General features: G+C 39.4%; 1 protein-coding gene across 1 annotated transcript in view; it reads left to right on the plus strand.

Annotated features, from left to right (window-relative positions):
- LOC109936173 (IQ domain-containing protein H-like) overlaps positions 1–15753 on the plus strand; it is a 56788-nt gene that overhangs the window by 23773 nt on the left and 17262 nt on the right. Inside the window, exons 3-6 of the mRNA XM_048615759.1 lie at positions 4190–4741; positions 5386–5452; positions 6156–6239; positions 11621–11796. Of these exons, the coding sequence (XP_048471716.1) occupies positions 4190–4741; positions 5386–5452; positions 6156–6239; positions 11621–11796 (879 nt within the window). The remainder of the gene's footprint in view (positions 1–4189; positions 4742–5385; positions 5453–6155; positions 6240–11620; positions 11797–15753) is intronic.

Genomic DNA, 15753 nt, shown 5'->3' on the forward strand with positions numbered 1-15753 from the left:
GACTTGAGTCACAATGGACAAAATTGAGTGCTTGATTTAAAACACAGACTAAGGCTCATTATCAGTATTTTAATTTACTGTATGCTTTATGCTGTAGAAAAAGTTTACTGTAAATCAATAAGTGGGAAAGGTTTAACAAGGTTTACAAGAAATGTTTCAGTGTTGTGATGATGGGATAAGTGATTGGAAGCACATTAGGAAGCAATGATTTTTGAATGTTACATGTTTAGAAAGTACTTTCAAGTTACTTACCTCAAACTTTACAATCTCTTTGTTGTGATGATTCCAGGAATTTATCAATATTGAAGAATAATGGAGAAGTAGAAAGCTAATAACTTTCCTGTTATCTCGTTATGATTTCTGACTCACCATTTATTGTGTGTTTAAATTTTCTTTGTCCTACTGATAATTCATTTGCATTGGTTCCATTCTCAGTTTTTTATGACTAAAGAGAGTGTCATTGGAAACAAACTGTATCTCCACTGTGGGTGTGTATTATTGGAATACATTCTTCACACAACCACTGCAATGTTTCCTGATGACTTCCTTCAAAAAAGTTTTAGTTATGAGTGGTGACAATATCGTACAGTCTTTTGAGCATGATAAGTGGGGAATATGAAAAAATTAACCAAAGAAAGCTGCTCCACACACATCAGTTCTGAGGAGAGGTCACCGGACCCGAAACGTTATCTCTGTTTTTTCCTTCACAGATGCTGCCAGACCTGCTGGGCTTTTCCAGCAACTTTGTTTAAGTTCCTGATTTACAGCGTCTGCAGTTCTTTTGGTTTTTGTTTCAAAGAAACCTGCTACCAGTCACAGAAAATGATAATTGAAATGTGGTTCCAAATCAATTAGCTATGCTATGTTGGAGAGTGTTGAGCAGTTTCATATCAAATGCTTGCCACGCCCATTTCCCCCCCCCCCCACCTTACTTCTTTGTAGGAGACATTGAATCAAGCCTGTCATTGTAGTTCAGATGAATATCAACAATCCCCTATCATTTTATGAAGGAGGGAAGAAAATTCTTTCAGTTAGTTAATTTCATTTTGTTTGTAAGGCATAGTTGAGTGTGACTGCCATTTTACAATGTAGCAATAAGATCTCCTTATATATGAAGCAATTTGGAACTTTTCTTAGACATATACTAAGAGGTGACTTAAATGCTACTTTTCCTACAAAAGGTGTTCTTGACTTGTATCTTCACTTCTAACTGTTGAGTGTGGAGATCAGTTGGTTTTTAATGTGCAAATGGGAAGAAAAGACAGAAGGGCTGACATCCTGGTTACACAAACTTCCAAGCAGCCAGTTGGAGTATTGAATTGGCTATATTCCCTGGAGCATGCTCCCAAGCAGCTTATTTAATGAGTAGCTGAGCCCTACTAGCCAAGAAGACGGCAAGGTCAATGCAGGATCCAGTTAGTTGTTTTCAACATTCCTAGCTGGAGAAACAAAAATGATCCAAGATTTCTGCTCCTGATCAATATCTGACAACCCCTTTCTGGAAGTGAGCGTGCATAATTACCATGTGAGCCAGGGTTTGGCTAGACTATGGTAGTTAACGAATAACCTGTAGTTAATCACTGTTATATTAAAACATGAGTAATATTTACTTGCATAAGGTGTTAGATGAAATTGATGTCATGTGGAATTATATTTTGGAAAGAAGTCCTTTTGGGAGAGGAGTAGGGAAAATTTGGAGAATGCAGTAAAATTGACAGAGGCCATTTAGTAATCAGAAACAGCAGGTAGCTGTTAAGTGCAGTAGAAAGCAAAAAGCCAATGATACAGGGACCGTGTTCCCACTGCTGAGCCAGACAGCCAGGGTTCAAGTTCCAATGGCTCCAGAGGTGTGTCATAACATTTCTGAACAGGTTAATTTAGAAAAGAAATTTTGATAGCCAGTTGGCGAAGGATCATCCAGTTGATGGGCTGTGAGATTTCTGGATTGCTGCTAGGATTGGATTTTACAAGACTATTTTGTATTCTTTTGCATGCACTTTGAGAAACACAGAGGCGTCAATTTTTATTATGAAAATTAAGTTCTATGAATTTACATTTGGAACCTTCTTGAATGTGGCAAATGTTAGATTGTGTTTTTTTTTTCTACTACCATTTAATTTTCTCCTGTTAGATTTTTAAATTTAAGTTTTCTAGGTTTCTTTTGCCAGTCAAGGTGAAGGATTGCAGTGTGAGGAATAACACGGTTGCCTAGTTTGGCAGAAATTTTTTTTGTTTCCTCCTTCGTTAATGACTCACTAGTGAAACAATGGTAATGTGTGACTTTGGAACCTGCAAGTTTTGAGAATGCATTTTGTTAGCAAGCCAAAAAATTGCAGAGAAAAATAAGAGTAACTTCTGTTTCTCAATAAATGGTAAATTTCATCCTAGCCTACTCTCTGCTGTCATCATGAAGCACTTTGTGGCAGTTATATCAGGGAGTGACTGCAGACTGAAGTTCACTCTAGTGCATCCCACTGAAGATCACCTTACTGCCTCAGTGTGAACCTCACCCTAGCCATCAAGATAAAGCTCACAGTTTTTTTTTAAACATCATTTATGCCTAATTACAGCTAGTTTACTGTTTTATGTTTTGTGTATTGTATTAAAACTATTTTGTTGCAAAAATCCATAACAATAACGACAGGAGTAGACCATTCAGCACCTCAAGGCAATTTAATTAACTTAACAGTCATAGAGTCATATGGCATGGAAACAGACTCTTTGGTCCAACCAGTCTATGCCGACCATAATCCCAAACTAAACTAGTCCCACCTGTCTGCGCTTGGCCCATATCCATCCAAACGCTTCTTATTAGTGTACTTATCTGAATGTCTTTTAAATGTTGTAACTGTACCCACATCCACCACTTTCTCTGGAAGTTCATTCCATGCACGAACCACTCTCTGTGTAAAAAAAATTGCCCGTCATGTCTTTTTTAAATCTTGTGTCCTCTGGCCCTAAAAATATGCCCCCTAGCCTTGAAATCCTCAACCTTAGGGAAAAGTCACCTGCCATTCACCTTATCTATACTCCTCATTATTTTATAAACCCCTATAAGATCACCTCTCAATCTTCTACACTCCAGTAAAAAACATCGTATCCTATTCAGCTTTTCCCCATAACTCAAACCCTCCGTTCCTGGCAACTTCTCTGTCTTCCTGATTTTGTCTTTGCACCCAACAGAGAGCTGACTTTCATCCAGTTAGTCTGGACTGGATTTGAAGCCAGAGACATGAAGGACAATATAATAAATTGCAATACTCTGGCGCGCCAGTCTTATCATCTCTGCTTCATCCCTCATCCCCATATGTGGTGGGACACTCCTCCTTCAGGCACAGCTGCTTGGCCCAGCTGTTTGGGATGGGGTGAGGTTATGGTGGGGTAGTGGGAAAGAAAATATTCTTAATTAACGCTGTGGGAGCAAATATTTATGGCAAAATTCCACTGCCAGCTCTAACTAAGAGGACCTTTGCTGATGTTTAATATAAATTAGCAGATGATCGACAACTCACAAACTAAAATAAGACGAAGAACTGCGAATGCTGGAAATCTGAAACAAAAACAGAAAGTGCTGGAGAAACTTAGCAGGTCTGGTAACACTGCAGAGAGAACAACAGTATTAACTGTTTGAGTCCAGTGGCTGAGCTTTAATGAAAGATCCCTGTACTCAAGATGTAAACTCTGTTGCTCTCTCTCTGAATACTGGTACACCTGCTGAATTTCTCTATCACTTAACTGGTTTAACTCACCAACTTTTTTCATCTATGTGATACTCCAAAACCTAAGGGAAGGCAGACACATACAACACAGAAGGAGGAACAGAATGAAATAAACAGTGGGCTGTGCAAAGCTCCAATGTTTCACCTGAGCTCTTGTCCTGTCAAATATTCTGAAGGTTGATCAGGAAGGCCGGTAATTGGAGAGTGATTCTAGAGGTTTCACAGAACATTTTTTACTAATGATACATTAAAGTTTAGTTAACTGCTGAGTGAATACATCTTGTTTTTTAACTTCTGTGCTTTACTGCAAGTACAAATTATCTGTGTCTAGGTAAACATTTTTGATACATCAATGGAAAACTTAGTCAATTGTGTGCTAAAGGTTTGTGATAAATGATAATACAATGTTTGGCAATTTATTCATAAATGGGTTAAAACCTGGACTTTAATGTAACATTTTATTTTTACAGCAGTTTCAAGTGCTGCCTGTTCATCGGCCCCAAGAATTTTCAGAAACTTTCTATGTTACAATTTTCAACAGCAGAATAGATCACAATGCTCCAGACTTCCTGGCTTTCAAGCAACATTACCAGTTATACTGGGGACACATCTTGTCCTTTCTGGAATATCTTGAGAGGAAACTAAGACAATACGATGTACCAGTTGCCATTGTAGAAGGCCAGAAGTTGGCAGAAATTTCAGCTGTCTTTGAACTTAATTCACAGCCCAACTGGAAGGACCTGCTTCCTGTGGTGAAAAATAGAGAATTGGTGGAAGAGATCATCAAGCGTCCAGGCCAGCAGTATAGAGGGCCAGATGGCTTGGAAATCGCAGCTACAAAAATCCAGGCTATCTGGAGGCAATACCAGTGCAAGACCAAGTACCTCATAGCTCGTCGCCAGAAGTGGGCAGCAGGTGTTATTTCCATCTCCTGGCTCATGCGTGCTCAAAGGGTGCGGGTGAAGAAGACCCTAAAGCAGTCACGTCAGAGACACCTGGAAAATTTTCGCAGCAGGGCCAAGGTGTGTGGAGCTGCCAGCTGTTCTGCCAGCCCTCATTCTCCAAATATCTCCGCCTGAGCGCTCCTGTAAAGCTGTTCCCACATTGCCTTTCCCTGCACTTGTCTGAGAATCATATTTCATCCATCATCGGAGATGCAGCCGTTGAGGCTGCAAAGTCTGTCACTGATTTTTTTTTTTGCCTGAAAGAATAGCTCTGCCTTTTCGCCACTTTTGGTCTGTACATTTACATTACCAGGAAAGTAAATTTTCAAGTTTCCTACCTGTACTCACCAAATGGCTCTCTGAATTCATTTGAAAAGCTTCCTCTCCAGCTACAGCATGCTCAGTACTTTATTGTACTGTATTTACTTTTTGCAGACAAGTGTGTTAATTAATGCTTACTTCACTTATGTTTAGTTTCTTTTTAATTCATATTCCATTAATTAAGCAAAGCACACTCCACAATCTCTCTGCTTGGAATACTACTAGTGCATCATGTAGCGCTAATTAAATTAATTGGGGAAGATGTTTTAAGTATGTAATTAAATCAATTAATATAATTTATGCCTGGCTTGGTCTGACTGACTAAAGTGGAGCAGCTGAAGTTTAACTTGATGAATCTATTACAGCTTCTGTCACTGATCAATGCTCTTCTTGATTCCTAGCATCTGGCAGCCAACTGGAATCGCATCAAGGCCTCCAGGAGAACTATTATCCACATCCCATCATTAGGTATTGCACTTTTTTTTGCCTGCAGATTCATCCACAACCTCTATTACCCACCACATTACAGGTCCTTGATTGAGTTCAGGAAGCCCCCTTGTTTTGTTTCAAATTGGTCTCGGTAGGAAGATGTTCTTCAGATGATGAGAGTAATAACACAAGCCCTTGCTCAAAACAGCATTTAATTTCAGGATTAAGCAAATAAAGTCATTACACGGGCCCTATTCGGATGAGAGGTGATTTGCTGTAATTCACTTTCATTTGTATGAAATAGAAGCTGAAAGGCTGTGCTGAAATAGCAGATAATGTTTTCTATCTGTCTTTAATGATATGAGAATTCAGGCTCTTGCTTGTTGTCGTGTTAAATCAATAAGTGGGGAATCTCACTATATGTTGGATTTAATCAAATGTGCAGTCAAAATGATAAGCTACATTGTCTGGAATTATTTAGTTCTAATTACTGTCAGATGGGAATCTTTATTTGCACTTAAGGCAAGGGGGTTCTGGTGCTGACAAAAGGAATGCTGTGCCACGCTAAATAATTAAGACACTGAATAGTGGGCTCTCTGCTTAAATAATCTGCAGCTTTGAGTAAATTAGTACAAGCCTAACAAAATAATTACATTTTATTAATTCGGAGAATGGAAAGTCTTTTGATTCAACAAATGTTCATTCCCTATTTATGTGGGATCTTTTGCTTTGTGTTTCCTAGGGTATGCCCAGTCATTGCGATCATCTGTGCCCAATATAGATACTCAACAGAACCTACAGATGGGAAGGTTATGTGACATCAGGGGTGAGTGCTGTCATTGCCCAGCATTTGTAAAGATTGTTTTGACTAATTACTCGTATGTTCAAGGACAGGATACCTTTATGACAGTGACTTTCCTTTAATGTGCTTTATAAATTTTATGGTAAAGAGATATGCAAACTGTGTAAAGATCATCTTTTCACAGAGATATAAAAAGGTGGAAATCAAAAATAAATATAGCAAACCTGTCAGTATCCAAGATCAGAAACTAGTTCACATTTTAAGTACAAATCCTGCCTGGTGTGTACTTATGACAATTTTTGTTTTAATTTTGACGTCCCCGATCGTATATTATAGCAAATGTCTGTGAATGCAGTTGTATTTTATTTCACAAATAGTATGATGCCCTGATCAAGTAAAAGTCTGTTGTAAATTATGCAGTAATTCTAACGTTAGTCCATATGGAAAATTGGCAGAAGGCAGAGACAGCAGAGAAATATTCTTAATGGACTCTTGGGCTTCTCCGAATTGGTAAATGCCTTATCATTCAGAGGTCTTTACTGAGTTATTGCTGTGCACACATGCAGTCATAATGCTGATGATTTCTGTGAGATGGGACTGTTTAATAATTGCGCACATGTTGTAAGCATAAAAATCACAATTTTAGGCCAGGAAATGCAATATTGTGTTGATGGTTCAACATCGAGCTAAGTGTCAGCCTTGGCTCAGTAGTAGTACCCTCATATGAGCCAGAAAATCATCAGTTCAAGCATCACTCCAGAGACTTGAATACTAATTTAGACTGACATTTCAGTGCACTAACTGAAGCACTGCTGCATAGTCTGAGGTGCTCTCCTTTATATGAGGTGTAATATTTAAATCCCACAAGTGGACATAAAAGTTTCCAAGACACCTGTTCTTCTTGGTGTCCAGGCCAACATTTACTACTAATCCAACACTTCAAACAGTTGATCTGGGTCACTTATTTAATTGTTGTTTGTGGAGCTTTTCTGCAAATACATTGATTGCATTTCCTACAAGACAGCAATGAGTACTTTTTGAAAATACCTGAGCAGCTACAAAGTGTTTGGATGTCCTGAGGTCTTGTGTGGAACTATGGACATTAAAGTTTCCTTTTCCCTTTTTAATTCAGATTATTTCAGTAAATATGGTGCACATACTTAGCTGAAGTATGAAACTAACTTGAACAGCTCTTTCAAAGAGTTGGCATAAGAATGATAGGATGAATATTTTTCCTATAAATATTGCAAGCATGTACATAAATATTTTCCCTCCATTTTTGTAATGAAGGTTTATTTTTTCCTCCATTCCCTCTTTTTTTTTCCTTGTGTATTCCACACTGACTGGAAACTAGCTAATTTGGGGTCAGATTTTGAGTATAAGTGGCCATGTGGAGGTCTCTAGGAATAGCAGGGTGACTGGGTTATCCAGTGTGCACACTACAACCTCTCATTACAATCCAAGGGAGAACATAATCAGAATTTCCTCATTTTAATCACGAGATTGATCTTGACTTGATGGAGGCCATACTTCACAAGACATTGAGGAAAAAGGGGAAAAGTCATTGCAGGATCCCTGTATTGCTACTGACCAGTGGCTATTGTTGGAATATATATATGCAGACAATGGGCAAAAGTAGGATCAGATCAGGCTTGCATGCGATTTTTGAGGTTTAAGAGAATGGTGATTTGATTTTTCTTTTAAGAATTAAAAAGGTGCTCTCCATAATTTGAGGCTGATGACCCCTGCATTTCTATGTATTAGTGAAATTGAATAGAGACACGTTAAAAGACCTTTTTAATATTTATTAAGCCATGTGAAATTGCACTAGAGTTAAGATCATCAAATCAGTGCTGCAATTGAGAACTTGGTCAGTGATTTTTAATTTCTTTATAATTTACTTTCCACACTAACAACTTAGAATGTAAAATTGTTGAGGTTGTGAAAGGAAAAAAAAAATTCTCATTTCATAGCATAAAATTGTGAAAATAATTCTGTTTTCAGAACAGCCACAGTACATAAATTGATTCTCTGGTTCAAAACTCAGTCCTTTTCATGCTGTGCCAACTGTAGTGACCTACATTAACAATGCGAAAGCACCAGAAAAATAAAATTTAGAAAAATATAGTTGTACTTGGGATGAAGTTCCTTGGAATTAAATTACTTTATTTGAAAAAATGTACCTTCTATTTGAGTTTCTCATTTTCAGAAGAAATGCACAGAATCACATGAATAACAATGAGATTAGTGCTTTGGTAACAGTAATAAGAATGCAGTGTGAGGAGAGAAGTATACAAAAGTAGTGGATTAGAAATCCCTGCATTGGTTGAGTAAGATCCCTGCAAGGGATTGACCTGTCACAATGTAGTAAGAAGGCAGCAAAAATCAACTTGACCACTAGAATGAAGCTTGATAGGTGATGAGGCCAGCAAGGCTTTCAAAGGCACAAAAAGGCTAACAATAGGGGGAAATAATTATTTCTGTTATTTTTTTTCCAAATTTAATTAGGGTTTAGCCAAATAATTGACCTAATGTCCTAAGTCTCTTGGCTGATATTAATATAGTTCAATGTCAAGATAGTGTGGGGCTTGGACGGTAACTTGCAGATAGCAGTGTTCTCATTCATTTGTTGCCCTTGTCTTTCTAGTTGGTAGAGATCACAAGATTTGATGTTGCTGTCGAAGGATATGCAAACAAAGAACAAAAGTAGTTCAGCCCTTCAAACCTGCTTCACCATTCAATAACATCACAGCTGATCTGATTTTAACCTCAACTTTACATTCCTACATATGCCCAATAATCTTTCATCCCCTTGGTTATCAAGAATCTATCGACTTCTGCCTTCAAAATATTTAGATTCTGCATCCACTGCCTCTTGAGGAAGGGAATTCCAAAGACTCTCAAACTCCTAAGGGGAAAAAATAACATTTCTTCATTCCTGTTTTAAATGAGCGCCCTCTTATTTTTAAACTCTGACCCCGAGTTCTAGATTCTCTGCTAAGAGGAAACATCTTTTCAACATCCACCTGGTCAAATCTGCTAAGGATCTTAAGTATTTCAATTAAGTCATCTCTGACTCTTCTAAACTCCAGAGGATACAGGCATAGCCTGTCTAGCCTTTCCTCATAAGCAATCTGCTCATTCCAGGTATAAGTTCAGTAAACCCCTGAATTGCTTCTAATGTATTAACATCCTTGAAGAGTTTCTGCAATGTGTCTGACGGATGGTGTATACAGCTGCAAATGTGTCAGTGATGCATCGTGTGAATGTTGAAGGTTGTGATTTGCGATGTGATGCCAATCAAGCAAGATGCCTTCTCCGGTATAATGTTGAGTTTCTCGAATACTGTTGGAGCTGAATTCTTCTAGGCAAGTTCTGTCACACTCTTAAGTGGTATTCTTTAGATGGTGAACAGGCTTTGGAAGTCAAGAACTAAGTTACTCCGCTTAGAATTTCCAGCCTGTAACCTGCTTTTATAGCGTGTTATTTATGTGGTTGATACCGTTCAGCTGTAGGGTGTTGATAGTAGGATATTTGGAAATTGCAATACCATTGAATGTCAATGGGAGATATTTCTGGGTAGTCAGTACCTGAAACTTGTGTGGCATGGCTGTTACTTGCCACGTGTCAGCCAAAGCCTGAAGGTTGTCCACGTCTTGCTACATATGAACTTGTACCGCTTCAGTTTTTGAGGAATTATGAATGATAAAGAACCTAGCACAATCATCAGTGAATTACTTCAACAGTGACCTAATAATGGAAAGAAGGTCATTGATGAAACAGCTCAAGATGGTTAGACCTAGAACACTGCCTTGGAAGTCCTGCAGTAATGTCCTGGAAGTGTGATAATTGACCTCCAACAACCACAGTCATCTCCCTTGTGCTAGGTATAAAACCAACCAGTGGAGAGTTTCAGCCCAATCCTTGTTGAGTCCAGTTTTCCTAAGCTCCTTGATGCCAAACTAGGACAAGTGAGGTCTTGATGTTAAAGGGAGTGAACTTCTACTCACTTCTGAAGTTTAGCTCTTTTTTTCCCTCGTTTTTGCCAAGGCTGCAGTGATTTCAGAACTGAGAGATCCTGGCAGAACCCAAACAGAACATCAGTGAGCAGGTTATTGCTTGTGTAAGTGCCACATGAGAGCACTGTTGACAGCGACTTCAATTGCTCTTCTCAATAAATATTGGCTCAGTATCTTAATAAGATTTTGCTCCCTTGATAAATGGTTGAACACGGACAGATTTAGGATTTAAAACTGTCTAGTTTCTGGAGTTTATTGAGAAAAATGAGAAACAGATTTTGTTATACATGAACAAAATTCTATGAGGTTAAATGCGTAGATGTCATGAAGCTAGATTAGAAGATTGTAGATAAATATAGCAGGGAGCACAAACCTAGTTCAGTCTTCATTTTGACATTCTGTTTGTAAGTTTAGATTTCCGTCATGATTTCTTACATCTACATTCGTAATAGAACCTGCCTCTATGTTGCAATGTAATTATACCCACCTATCAGTGAAGGCGCTATATGAGATAACAAGGTGTAGAGCTGGATGAACACAGCAGGCCAAGCAGCATCAGAGGAGCAGGAAAGCTGACATTTCGGGCCTAGACCCTTCTTCAGAAACCAAAAATGGCGCTATATAACTTTGCAGACAGAATGGTACAGGTGAGGACAAAATAGTACAGGTGAAAGTGTGTGCGGCAAAATGACCAAACATTTTACTGGGCTATTTAATTGTGGAGCCTTTTGTGCCATAAATAAAATTTAATAAATGTTCTTTTTTTTAAATTTGCATGGATGCTGGCAGGTTTTAGTGTTCTAATCTACAATTTAGTCCATCAACTGACAATATTAAGGACAACCCTTTCAAATTGTTGAGCCCTAAATTTCAAATAAATCAGACTAGCAAGTAAGTATAAAATTGGAAAATGTGATGTCTAGGTTAGGTGGATTTGCCATGCTAAATTGCCGACAGTATCCAGGGATGTGCAGACTAGGTGGATTAGCCATGGGAAATGCAGCATTACAGGGATAGGGTACAGAGATGGGTCTGGGTGGGATGCTCTGAGAAGGGTCAGTGTGGACTCAATGGGCTAAATGGCCTGCTTCCACAGTGTAGAGATTCAATGACTAATAGGATTTGTTTCCAGAGCCTACTGGCAGACATGCTTATGAACTGTTTGTTAAAGAGAAATTTGCCCTAAAGATTTTTGGAAGCAATGAGGAGAACTCCATTTGGAGCCTAATGCAGTGCACCACATAAGCACCTAAAACAAAAGCAAGGATCATAATGAATATTTATAAAAGAAGTTTTACCACCTGTCATTACGTGTTCTTTATGCAGTGAGACAAATGATTTGTTTTACAAAGAAAATAGTCTATAGCACATTTTGTTCCTCCTTAGATGACAATATAGATGTAATCTATATTTGCCCCCTGTGGATTGGTGAGGATGTAACCCAATACTACATGAATCTACTTGGGCTACAAGAAGCCATCAAAACAGGGAAACCTGAGAAAGTAACGAACGTGGAAGATCGTCTCAAAGTCGTGACTCCTGAGGCAATAAGCCTTTTTCCTGTAAGTTTCTGCACTAATTTGATCAAGCTTGATAAGGGGACTGAGTATAGATTAGAACAGAAATCAAGGTTCATCACTGCAATTATGATCTTTATTTTCTGACTTTTTTCACCTTGAAGAATTATTGTTTTCTTGCATTTCTTCTTTTCTTAGTAAAGCCATACTTAGCAACATTCTCAAGTGGATGTTCTTCTATCAGGATACTACCAATATTAGTCTGTAACTAGAGATAGTAGGAACTGCAGATGCTGGAAAATCTGAGATAATAAGGTGTAGAGCTGGATGAACACAGCAGGCCAAGCAGCATCATAGGAGCAGGAAGGCTGACGTTTCGGGCCTAGACCCTTCATCAGAATTGGGGGAGGGGAAGGGGGTTCTGAAATAAATAGGAAGAGAGGGGGAGGTGGATAGAAGATGGATAGAGGAGAAGATAGGTGGAGAGGAAACAGACAGGTCGAAGAGGCGGGGATGGAGCCAGTAAAGGTGAGTGTAGGTGGGGAGGTAGGGAGGACGGACAGGTCAAGGGGGTGGGATGAGATTAGTAGGTAGGAAATGGGGGTGCGGCTTGAGGTGGGAGGAGGGGATAGGTGGGAGGAAGAACAGGTTAGGGAGGCGGGGACGAGCTGGGCTGGTTTTGGGATGCAGTAGGGGGAGCGGAGATTTTGAAGCTTGTGAAAACTTCCCCCCCCCCCTCAGTGGTCGAGAACGCCCTCAACCATGTCTCCCGCCCAAAACATCAGCCTTCCTGCTCTTATGATGCTGCTTGGCCTGCTGTGTTCATCCTTACTCTGTAACTACCTGTGAGAGCAATTCTCCTTCGCCCCTCTGAGGTAGAGCTAGTCTCTTTAGAGCCGTAAAGCTGAGATTTGCAACTCACATTCCACCTCTTCATGGCATCAAAAAAATCAATCCTGTATATATTTATGAACTAAGAAAGTGTTGCTAGTAGCTCACATATATGTGTTTGCATGATCCCTCTTGTATACCTCCTTCGTACACTGGGGACAGTACACAAACTTTGTCTTTTTATGACAAGAAGATGGTATGTAGAATGATACATGAAGAGAAACAAATTGATGGCCTTTGGAGCAGAGAAATATAGGAAACAACCAAGGACATAGAAAGGAAAACGCAGAGTTGGTATAACTTCTGATAAAGGAATACTGCAGTTATAAATATCATAGTTTGTGGGCACAATTAGAACTATTTCTGCACACAATCGAAAAAAATTCTGAGAATAAGTTAGTTTTATTGGTACTTGCATGTGTTGCTAATTGTGTGTACCACAGGAAGAAGCAATGAGAAATGTGAATAAAAACAAAAAGTGCTGGAAAATCTCTGAAGTTCTGGCAGCATCTGTGACTTCCTCTTCAGATTGCAGTATAGATGAATTGACAATATGGCGATGTGGCGGAGGATTTTTAGGTCAGAAGATTAAGGTACAGAATTATTTTGGATGAAGCTAAGAAATATCTAGTGGCAGTAAACATTATAGTAGTAGTTAATTAGTGCATGGTAAAATCATGAAATTAGAGTTGCATTTAACAAGGGTAGTACAGTAATCATGGGGATCTTCCATCTACTTAGAGATTGGGTAAACTAATTAGTACTTATGCTGCAGAAAATGAATTCCTGGCATGGATACAAGATAAATTTCTAGAAATCTATGTTAAATAACCAATTATAAAACAAGGTGCTTTACATTTTATATTGTGGAATGAGAAATGTGCAAATCAATAATCTTGTGGTGGTGATTTATTTTATTGTTTCATTTATTGTTGTCAGTGTCAATGAAGGGCTGGCAATGTATTTCTGAGTCAGATGGTGTATGGCTTGGATAGGAACTTGCAGGTAGTAATATTACCATGTATCTGTTGTCCTTGTTCCTTTAAGTGGTATTGGTCATGGGTTTGAAAGTTGTTGTCAAAGGAGCCTTTGTGAATTTCTGAAGTTCATCTTGTAGATGGAACACACTTCTGGTACCATGCATTGGTGGTGGCAGGATTGAATATTTGTAGATGCTGTGCCAATTAAGCTGGCTACTTTGTCCTGAATGGTGTCAAGCTTCTTGAGTTTTGTTGGAGTTGCAGTCATCCAGGCAAGTGGGGAATATTCCATCACAGTGCTGACTTGTGCCTTGTAGATAGTTGGTAGATTTATTTTGGGGAGTCAGGAGGTGAGTTAATTGCTGCAGGATTCCTCTCATCTTTGACCTGTTTCTGTAGCCACTGTATTTAAATGGCTAGTCCAGTTTAGTTTCTGATCAATGGTAAGCCCCCAGAATGTTCATTAGGTTCTGTCTCATTGGAGAGGGTTATTGCCTGGCACTTTTACAGCATAGATGTTATTTGGCACCTGTCAGGCCCAGCCTGGATGTTGTTCAGGTCTTGCTGAATTTTAACATTGCCTGCTTTAGTATTAGAGGAGTCACAAATGGTACTCAACTTTGTGCAATCATCGGTGAACATCCTCACTTCTGACTTTATGATGATGGAAGGTCTGGCAATGGTATGCTGTCAGAGGTTCTGCCTTTGGATGAGCTGTTAAACTAAAGCCATGGTCTCGGCATAATGTATTAGTATGGTGTGATAATCCTTACAAGGCCCATGGAAAATCACTTATTAATCTCCCTCTGGAGCTTGTTGAGTTTGAGTTTGCTTGGTAACAAACAAAGGCCTGCCCATCTGCAACACATCACCTGAGCCTTTTATAAAGCCGACCCAAAGAGTTCTTGCAGTTCCGTGGTAGTATCCATACCTCTGCACGAAGAGACCCAGGTTCGAGTCCCACCTGCTCCAGAGATTAATAATAACATCTCTGAACAAGTTGACAAGGAAAATAAAACAGAACCAGGGATGTATCTGCAAAACTGTCTGTCCCAGGCCAGGACTAGCTTATGCCCACCAGGAGTAGTGCCTCTATTTGGTGTTCAACAATAAACAATATTCTTGCCAGTCAGGTTTCTGAGTTATTAGGCTCTAAGTTATTGTACTTGATATTGAGTCCTGAAGACTGAGTGACCCCCAAGCAGAAAATAAAATGCTGTTCTTCCAGCTCGCGCTGAACTCTGCTAGAGCACTGCAGCAAGCCTGAGACAGATGTTGGCCAGGCAACATGGTGGTGTGTGAAAAGCCAGGCCACAGGAAGCTCAGGGTCATTTTTGCAGATACAGCATAGGTGTACTGCAAAGCAGTCACCCAGCTTGCATTCTTCTTCCCAGTGTAGAGGAGACTACGTTGTGAGCAACAAATACAGTACGCAGCTTGAATTTATTAAATGCTTAGATAATACTTATTTGGTGATTGTGATAGGAGGGATAGTATCATGAGGAGAATTGACACTGCTCACTACTCCAAAGAATAAGAATGCAGAGGGGTGTGTTACCTGCCCAGTGCCAGGATGTGGGACACCTGGTTAGTGCTAGAGAGTAAGCGGGGAGAAAAGATCCAGTTATTATGATCCATGTAGATACCAATGACATGAGCAGGGTAAGGAAAGAGATTTTATACAGTGAGTTTGTAGACCTAGCACAAAATTACTCCCTGGATTATTACCTAAACCACATACAAATTGGCATAGAGAAAGGAATATTTGAGAAATAAATGCATGACTGAAAGTTTGGTGCAGTAGAAGTGGTTTCCAGTTTGAGGGACACTGACACCAGGACTGGAGAAGTGGGTCTGTACCATGCTAAGACCGGTGTTCTGACAAGCCATGTAACTGGCGAAGTAGAGAAAGTTTTAAACTGAATGTTGGAGGCAGGGATCAAGCTTGGGAAAATGTGATAAATGAAAGTGTAGAGATAACACAGTGTGGAGCTGGAGGAACACAGCAGGCCAGGCAGCATCAGAGGAGCAGGAAAGCTGATGTTTCAGGTCGGGACCCTTCTTCAGAAATGCATTTCTGAATTCAGCATTTCTGTAAAAGGGACCCGACCCAAAACGTCAACTTTCCTGC

The sequence above is a fragment of the Rhincodon typus genome, chromosome 33, assembly GCF_021869965.1.
Source record: "Rhincodon typus isolate 14 chromosome 33, sRhiTyp1.1, whole genome shotgun sequence".
Taxonomy (NCBI): domain Eukaryota; kingdom Metazoa; phylum Chordata; class Chondrichthyes; order Orectolobiformes; family Rhincodontidae; genus Rhincodon; species Rhincodon typus.